The sequence below is a fragment of the Macrobrachium rosenbergii genome, chromosome 26, assembly GCF_040412425.1.
Source record: "Macrobrachium rosenbergii isolate ZJJX-2024 chromosome 26, ASM4041242v1, whole genome shotgun sequence".
Lineage (NCBI taxonomy): Eukaryota > Metazoa > Arthropoda > Malacostraca > Decapoda > Palaemonidae > Macrobrachium > Macrobrachium rosenbergii.
This window is the reverse complement of record NC_089766.1, coordinates 1,327,842-1,336,595: the sequence shown is the minus strand read 5'-3', so window position 1 is coordinate 1,336,595 and position 8,754 is coordinate 1,327,842. Positions and strand designations below refer to the sequence as shown.

Sequence of the window (8,754 nt, the reverse complement as noted above, 5' to 3'; positions counted from 1 at the left end):
ACTGAAAGGCCGTTGTCTTTATACGGCATCTTCGTAAATCTAAAGCTGCAAGTTTTACAGATTAACAATCGTTCATTTTATGAGATAATTGCTTAATTGCGGCAAGATTTTATGGCCGATTTTGGGAAATACGAAAAGCAAAATGTAAAATCGCAGACGCATCTAGTAACTTTTCACGTATCTATGGCTCATGTTTACGTTATCGAATTTTTTACGAAACACGGCCGATGAGAATCGCCGTCAAACGCACGAAATTAAACTCAAGTTCAACAATGCTAATTAAAGAGATATGCAGATTAAATTCTCATTATAAATTTTTCCCGTTGTTTATTTTTAGCCCCGAAAAGAACCACCGTCCAAGTTCCCGTAAGTTAGTCAGTCAGTCCACCTGGTCGAATCATGAGGAACTGGTGACGGTCGCCCTCGTCTCTTCTTTTCATGGTAAATGAATTGGCCCGTTTCACCCCCCTCGGTCCCCCACCCGAATTGAAAGGGGGCGCCCTGAGCCACCCCCCGGGGCGGGAAAGAACCCGAATTAGGACCCGGACGGGTCTGGAATTGGGTCTGAAGTGAGACCAACTTCGTTTGTTTACAATTTCTTCTTCCCTCGACGACCCAACCCATCGTAGACAGACAGTCTGTCTCTCAGGCTGTTACAGACAGGCGCACGGACACGGTATTGACAGTTAGTCACTCGTGGGGGTTAAGAGTCTGTGCACGCGTGGCTGGAGGAGGATCCGCCTTCCCCCTGGGGTTTTTAAGTGGGTGGTCCTCTTGAAGGTGTCATGGTAAGGGACTGTTGTGTTATTCCTAAGGGTATTTAAAGGTCCCCCTCTCCCCCCCCTCCCCCGGTTGCTGCTCGTATTTTGGGCATCGCTGATTTGGTGTACTGATCGTAGCCATGCCCATATTATAGTTTTAGTTTAGATTTTAAACTTGGCAAATTTCCTAACTGGAAGAATAGTCTTTAATTATATGAATATATATATAGGGCTTGAAGGGGGGGTTCCCACAGGGGAAGATGCTGTACCCCACTGTAATTGTAGGGGGTACTAAGCTCATACCCCATCCCTAATATAGCTACATATCACTTACAGATGAGTCATAGGCTTTTCTTTTTGCATCGCTGCCTTCTAAACTCGTTCATTGAGCGTTAGGCCGCCCTATGCCGTCATCCCTCGGCACATGGTCGCTTTACATCTATTTTCTGTATTTTCCGCGACTTATATAGCTGTTGTTTCTGTAGTGACGTTACTTTATGAATTAGCCTAGAATGTTGACTGGTGTTTCCTTTTTTGTATAAGATGGATGCAACTGCAAGGTTTTCCTCCTGTTACACCTTTGCAAACCTTACTCTCAGTTTTCTTTTCAGTGCTGAATGATCTCATAGGTCCCAGTATTTGGCCTAAATTCTATGTTCCATTCCATTCCATTCCACCAGAATTTGGCTTATTAGCATAGACTTCACCTCTTGGATATTTTTTCCCAGTTTTTTGAACATTTATTCATAGGAGGGTCTTTGCACGTCTTGGCTGGGCTTTTCACTCTCCCAGCATTTAATCTTGCTTTTTTTATGCTTTTTATGTTTTGATTTTTATGTATTTATCCATTACTTTCTTGTATTAGCATATTTCTAATATTTCTTGCAAGTATTGTCTACTTTCTATAATGATTCTGTTCATGAGTCATCACCTTTTCTGTCTACAGTTTTGGGGTGTATTTTGAGTCTCCAGGGCTTTGCCTCCATAAACTTTGATGCAACGCCTTTAATTTATAGCATCATACAGAAATCCATAGATTCTGGTCATGAAGTTTTAACCTAATGATTATTTTAGAGCTGCTTATTGATCAGTTGAAAACTAATAGATTGCAGAGTCGTTATTGATGATTATTTGGATATCTACACAGTATAACCCCCAGTGTTCATGTGGATAGTGTTTTTGGATGGCTACAGTAGGCATATGATGGTAGTGTTCTTGGCATGGTAGTGTGGTATTTATTTTACTCTATGTATGTGTAAAGTAGGAAATTTTGTTGCATATGCAGAGGTTCAGGTCCAAATTGATGCACAATGCAAAGAGATTTTAAAGATGAAACCTATTAGGACTCATAAGGAAAACTATTAAGACCTAGGACATTTGTCTCCCTATACCAAAGTTTTTTCATTAACAATCCTTCTTAAACTACATACAGCTCATTTAAAACTCTTTAGAGTCATTCTTGAGAAATGTTTTCGTTTTACCTGTTCTTCAAATACACAAAAAAAAATTGCTTAAGAACAGAAGTTTTCTTTACTGACCTGCATACCCATCAGTTTACGTTTGCTTTTAGTACAAGTAAACCGATGAGCTAGCAGCCAGCATCACCTTGGGCCAGCGGGACAAAATTTCCGAGTTTGCCAGTAAGGGAAGTGAAGAAAAAATTGGCTTTTAACGGAAGAATGCAGGACAGACTGTAGCAGGTTAAATATGAAAGGATAATACAGCAGGAACATCGGGGTGGGGAGGTAAATGTGACATTGACGCTTGTGAGGCTGGCCTTTGGGATTTGTTTATGACATGAAAATTGCAGCAAGGGTTAATTATAAAAGTTGAACCACCCGGTAGCATTGTAACTGTTCTGAAAGCAAATGGAATATGAGGTGACGAATCAAAGAATGACAATAAACTGACTGATTGAGGATCCTATTGGCTTCAAATAAGTAAAGAATGGGTTAATCTAGTGGACAATAAAGTTATAATCCTAGTTTGGATTAGAAAGGGAAAGATCCCCCACGAGCCTTCATGAAGAAAGATCAGACGTGTCTTGAAATTTAATATGACTTTCAAGCAATTGTGCCTTTGACCTGATATGTGTTGCCAGCCACGAAATACTATCTTAAACCTGTGACATACAATTGTATTTCAAGTTAATAGTCCCTGTGACAATTGACATTGCGTAGACTTTTGTTTCTTAGGTTTTTCAAGAAGGTCCTCTTGGTTCGCAGGTGTGCTAGAGATAATCCAAGATGTCGTCTGGCCGTCCCATCAAGTGTGTGGTGGTGGGGGATGGAACCGTGGGAAAGACCTGCATGCTCATCTCTTACACTACAGATTCCTTCCCTAAAGAATACGTCCCCACAGTGTGAGTTGCTGGGTGATTCACGTAATTGTAATTGCTATACTGTTGTTGCATTGTACGTGCGTGCAATGTCAAGTTGTGTACGTGAAAATATAAAAATTTAAGAGTACCTTTTAAGAATGGTGCCAGCTTTCTGCGTTCATGGCCACAAAGGTCAATAAGTTAAATTTGTGATTTTGCAAATCGATAACATGAATTATGACTTGATCTCTAAATTGACAAGAAACACGAGATGCGTAGAAACATTGTACAGTATAGTGTCGTGTGTTTATACAAATTGTTTTTTCAGGTTCGACAATTATTCAGCACCAATGGTGGTAGATAGTATCCCAGTCAGTTTAGGTCTATGGGATACGGCAGGTCAAGAAGATTATGATAGATTACGACCCTTGTCGTATCCACAGGTAATTCCGACTGTCATTTTTTGTAGGCAATATGATTTGAAAATGGCTTAACACTGTGTAATTGGAATGTAATTTTTTTTCCTTTATTTTTGTCGGTATACTTGATATTTTTGACGTGAAATTGACCATTCAGTAATACAGTGTAACATAAACTATGAATTTTTATTTGTTTCTTTCAGACGGATGTCTTTCTTATATGCTTTAGTGTAGTCAGCCCTTCCTCTTTTGAGAATGTTACATCTAAGTGGTATCCCGAAATTAAACACCATTGTCCAGATGCACCTATAATACTTGTTGGTAAGTACTCGATCTAAATGTATTCATGCAACGTAAACTGTAAGTCGTAGGCACATCTTAGGTTCTTTTATATTTTCCTAAATATTCACTTTTGTGATTATGAGCTTAGAGTTTTTATTCCACACAGCATGAAAATTGGTGATAAGTATTGTAATTTTGTTGAATCTCACATTGGCACAAAGAACTTCCCATGTAGCTGTCCAACATCTTTTACTTTATCACACAAGTTTTCATCCCACATTTATGGCCTGGTTCTCTCAGCAAGTCTGAGAGTTGTACAGTACATGTACCTGTCATTTAATCAGCCATTGACAGTTATTTGTAGATAAATTTCAGTTAAGATACATCTGAGTCGTAATTTTATCGTCATATTTTAGTAATTCCATGTCCAAACCAACTTGAAAGAAACCTGTCACTTTGCAGGCACAAAAATGGATTTACGAGAAGATAAGGAAACGCTCGCGCTACTCTCCGACCAGGGTCAGTCGCCGGTCAAGAGAGAAGCGGGCCAAAAGCTCTCTAATAAAATACGGGCAGTGAAATACATGGAGTGCTCTGCTCTAACACAGAGAGGTTTAAAACAGGTGAGATTTGCCAGAAGTTTGATAGGATTTATTGACTGTGGTATCACAAAGGGCAGCATGAACTAGAGACTAAAATTTTTTCATCTATAGATTTAGTATGGATCCAAACTCTGTTCATAAATATGTCACATGGGTATGTGATGAATGTACTAATCTAAACTTGGTGCGTAGCCTAAATGAGTTGCTTAAATTTTTCGATGAATTGATTCGTAAAAGGTGAATTAAATTTTGACGCGGTACTGTAAAATAGCTGGACAACTTTATAAAAATGTGATTTTAAAATTATGAACTGATTGGAAATTGGTGCTATGCATGATAAGAACAGACAAGTTTTCTAAGAGTGATTATTATTACTTACCAATTTTAGGTCGAGAGGTCATCATGCATCTGTTGGGGTCACCTTCCCATTTGCCGATAATTCCAGGTTCCTCTTGTTCCTGTCCTGGTATTCCCTGTAGGAGAGGGTAGTGCTACAGTGCACCTCGCACGGTACACTGTAGGCATTACTTAAGGTTCCTTGCAGCGTCCCTCCAGCCCTCAGCTGTAACCCTTTTCATTCCTCTTCCTGTACCTCTGTTCATATTCTCTTCCTTCTATCTTACTTTCCACCGTCTTCTAACAACTGTCTCATAGTGCAGCTCCGAGGTTTTCCTCCTGTTACACCTTTAAAACCCTTTTTATTCTCAATTTCCCTTCAAGTGCTGGAGGACCTCGTAGGTCCTAGCGCAGGGGTTTTCAACCTTTTTCTCCCTACGTACCCTTTTGGGTATTTTTAATGTCAATAATGAACCCCCTTCACTTTGTATGAAGTAGAAAACAAAACAAACGCAGAAAAACGTTCCATTGTGTATATTTGCAAGCACTGCACTGAAGGGAAGTAAGTACACAACTCTCCTGGCATAACCAACAACATTGTAAACACAAAGAATTCCATAAAAATACAGAAAATTTTATATTGCATTCCTTTCCGTTGCAGGTATTTGATGAAGCAGTAAGAGCAGTTCTCCGGCCAGAACCAATGAAGAGAAGACAGAGAAAGTGCTCAGTACTCTAAAGTAATATAGACACACTAGGTTTTTCCTCTTTTGACTGTCTCATCTACCTCTGTCTTCTCCTCTCTCCTCCTCCTCCTCCTCCTCCTCCTCTACCTTCTGACTCCTCCTTCTACTTGTTACAAATAAGGGTCTCATTCTTCAGCGCAGCAATATTTTCTGACATAATTTTAACATTGAATGATATTTCAAAGCTTTCATGTTATTTGCAATTAATTTACTTAATTCCACGTTTCATTTATCGTTGGCATAATGTATGGATGTATTTTATAAACAAATAATACAGTCATTACACATTTACATGTGATGTAATAAACATACCTAGCTTAAATTTAAAAAAAAAAAAATGGGAATCTGTACAAATCATATAGTTTACAGCCAAACGTCGAGTTTGGCAGATAGGCCTCTCCTGTGTCTTTTATTTCATTGTCATCATTATTGTTATCCTCACCATTACGTAGGATTTATCCTTTGAAATCTGTTAACAGTTTCATATTGTAAAGGTGTACTTGAATCTAGGGGAAAAAAAAAATTCCAATCAAATATTTTTTATGTCTTGGATAACGTTCCAGAAGTGTCACACTTTTTTATGATTATGTGGAAAACTTCATCCAGATACCTTATTGTAATAGCAAAACAAATTTTCTACTACTGAACGCTAACAGATTTAGTGGTTGGGTCGGTTCATACGAAGACGATGTTTGTCCCTCCCTCCCTCCTCCCTTCCCCCCGTGTAGATGGCATGACGTCGTAGGGAGGCTGTAGCTCGTGGAATTTCCCAAGGCTGAACTTACGCTCTCCGTGGCAGTTTTAAGCATCTTTTGTAGCAAGCATAGCGATTCTCTCTCTAAACAGAACACTCAAGGAATTCGAGTAGATTCTCTCATATGGCAGTTAAGTATAGTCAAAATGTGATTCTCCTTAAGCGAGGTACGTAGTGGCAGCAGATTTTAACGTTGTGACTCTTGCGTAATATTTTTTTTTTTATAGAGTACTGTACTTAAAACTCTCGTTGTTATAGGTTTCCCTTGTTTGACGACTTAGGGTTAGTATTGTGTGCTTTTAACATGCAGTGGTTTTTTAAATGTTTATCTCCCACCCCCCACCCCATTATCCTTTTCCTTTCCCAGATGTCTTTTAGTGTGCATCCTACCAATTTTTTTTTTTTTTGTGCATGGTTTCATTTGCTCAAGAAACCATGCAGAATTATTTTCCATTTTATTTTCAACTTATTGGTGAAATGCCAGTGATGGAAATCATATTGTCCGATACTTTCAACACTGAAAGACTGACAGATTATGAAGAAAATTGTTACTTTTTTGTAGGAAGTCGCACAAAGATTTCATCGCTCCGGTTTTTCCGTTGGACGCTCTGTGAAGACAGTTAGCGTTTACCAAGTGAGATTTCAGTCTAGTTTGCGTCAGGTCCTTTTTCTTTAAAGAGAATCTCTTGTACAATTATTTGGCATAATAATAATCGCAGAAGTAGGACAGACTGACATTCATACCTTAAATGTATACAGTTGAGTGAAAAGAAGTATAGATACCTGAGCCCAGTGTAGCACTGTTGATTTTAATTTATTTTTTATAATACGGACAGCTCATTTCGGTACTTTGTAACCGCTAGGCAGTAATTCTAGATTTAGGAAATCGCCAGGATGTAGTCAAGCTTTTTTAGGGTTGAACGCTCGAGGCGAAGCACGAAATTCACCGTTGAGGATAATGCAATGTTATTGCAATCAAATGACCCTACACTTCTACAAAAGATGCTTACGATGGTCGTTAGTTGCAGTGAAAGAATGGAAGAAAAACCTTTGCCGTTGCAGGTGGTGTAGTGACAACCCGTTTCTTTTGGAAGCATGAATGACCTATGTGATAGTAGGATCTGGTGGGGGTTTTCAGTAAGGCATTGCACTTTTTGTTTGATAGTTCTATTAGCGAACCTTACGCAGGAATTTACCGATATATATATATATATTATAGATTGGGAATTAGAGGCTTAAATGATCAGTATTCATAATTTCCGTGTTTAGCTTTTGATGTGCAGGAAGGGATGAACTCGGACACATAAAGAGAATGCTACGAGCTTTCGTTTATTTGAGAAAGGCCTCAACGTTAGTGTCCGCAAGGAAAACGAGCACATTAATTTGCCAGGGAAGGTTTTTGAGACATTTGCTGTGCCGTGGCCAAAATTTGCATTGCCCCTTACTAAACACTCCTGCTGAAGTACCGACAGAAGTATCCCGCACTTCTCTCTAACAAGGGGTGTGAACGTCGCTGGCTATGTCTCTATTTGCCTTATTATGGTGAGATATTTGTTAAGCCCTACAGAAATAACTCGGAGAAGAGGGACGCGTAGCGGCGCCCATGTCTGTACGTAGATTCCAACTTGGGTTTTCATACAAGTTATAAATGTTTTAATGCTTCAGATTCTCTATGGTATGCATTACTCCTTGAGTGGAATTTCAGCCTGTACTGTGTGGCTGCCGGTGCCTCGGAGGGCATCTGCATGCAAACTTGGTTTTGCAGATTACGTGGGTTTGAATTTTGATGCATTCTCTCAAGGTCGTCTGAACGACGGATCATGCCGCGATGGCAATGCATGAAATATTTAGACTCGTAGCTAGTTGAATCTATTAGATTATTTTGGCAGTTATAGACTTATTTATCCCTTACGGAGTGGCTTTTTTAAAATCCTGGCATGAGGTGTCAGGTTGCGAGTTTATTTTCTCTTTTCCTTTTTAACCTTTTTTTATTCAAAAAGAAAAGTCCTAAATGTTTTCTGATACTCTAATGTATTGTAAATATCTGATTTATAAAATAAAAAATGAAAAAATATTTTTCCCTTATTTATCACCTCTGCACTTGAGTTCCCATTTTTCATTTGGTCACTTGCAAGTTTTTCATCTTGTCAGTCAGAATGCACTTACATCCACAGTTTCATTACAATCCTATTGGTGTCATGTCCACATCACCTGAATACAGAAGTGCTTTCTAGTAGTTGAGGTTAACAATGCGAAGGATAGCGCAGGAACACTGTGTTTGTTTGACTTAACCCTTGCCACTACCAAAGCAGACATCACTGGCGACCAATGATTAGTCTCCTTGCTCCCACAGGCTGTGAAGGATTTAGAGAATCCAGGGGCATTCTTTGCAGGCTTGCTACCAGCTGTTATCTACAGAAAGGACCACCAAGTAGACTCCAATATCCTTCACCCCTTCCTCTGTCACCCTCTTGATTTCTGAGACAGACACATCCATAAATTTTCTCGTGAGCTCTGTGCGAGGGGTGGGGGGG

General features: G+C 39.3%; 1 protein-coding gene across 2 annotated transcripts; it reads left to right on the top strand.

Annotated features, from left to right (window-relative positions):
• Positions 1 to 348: 348 nt before the first annotated feature.
• On the top strand, positions 349 to 8,294 carry Mtl (Rac family small GTPase Mtl). 2 transcript variants are annotated; one of them, XM_067127827.1, is made up of 6 exons: positions 349 to 441; positions 2,987 to 3,123; positions 3,410 to 3,524; positions 3,704 to 3,821; positions 4,245 to 4,405; positions 5,382 to 8,294. In XM_067127827.1, the coding sequence occupies exons 2-6, from the start codon at positions 3,008 to 3,010 to the stop codon at positions 5,457 to 5,459; spliced, it is 588 nt and encodes a 195-aa protein (XP_066983928.1). In that variant the 5' UTR covers positions 349 to 441; positions 2,987 to 3,007; the 3' UTR covers positions 5,460 to 8,294. The 2 variants fall into 2 exon arrangements, with proteins under 2 accessions (XP_066983928.1, XP_066983930.1); XM_067127829.1 differs by having other exon boundaries at positions 378 to 788.
• Positions 8,295 to 8,754: the final 460 nt, after the last annotated feature.

Coding starts and splice junctions, on each gene's coding strand:
- Mtl (XM_067127827.1), top strand. CDS start 3,008: ATGTCGTCTGGCCGTCCCATCAAGTGTGTGGTGGTGGGGGATGGAACC. Junction 3,525..3,703: donor GACCCTTGTCGTATCCACAG/GTAATTCCGACT, acceptor TGTTTCTTTCAG/ACGGATGTCTTTCTTATATG. Junction 4,406..5,381: donor CACAGAGAGGTTTAAAACAG/GTGAGATTTGCC, acceptor TTTCCGTTGCAG/GTATTTGATGAAGCAGTAAG.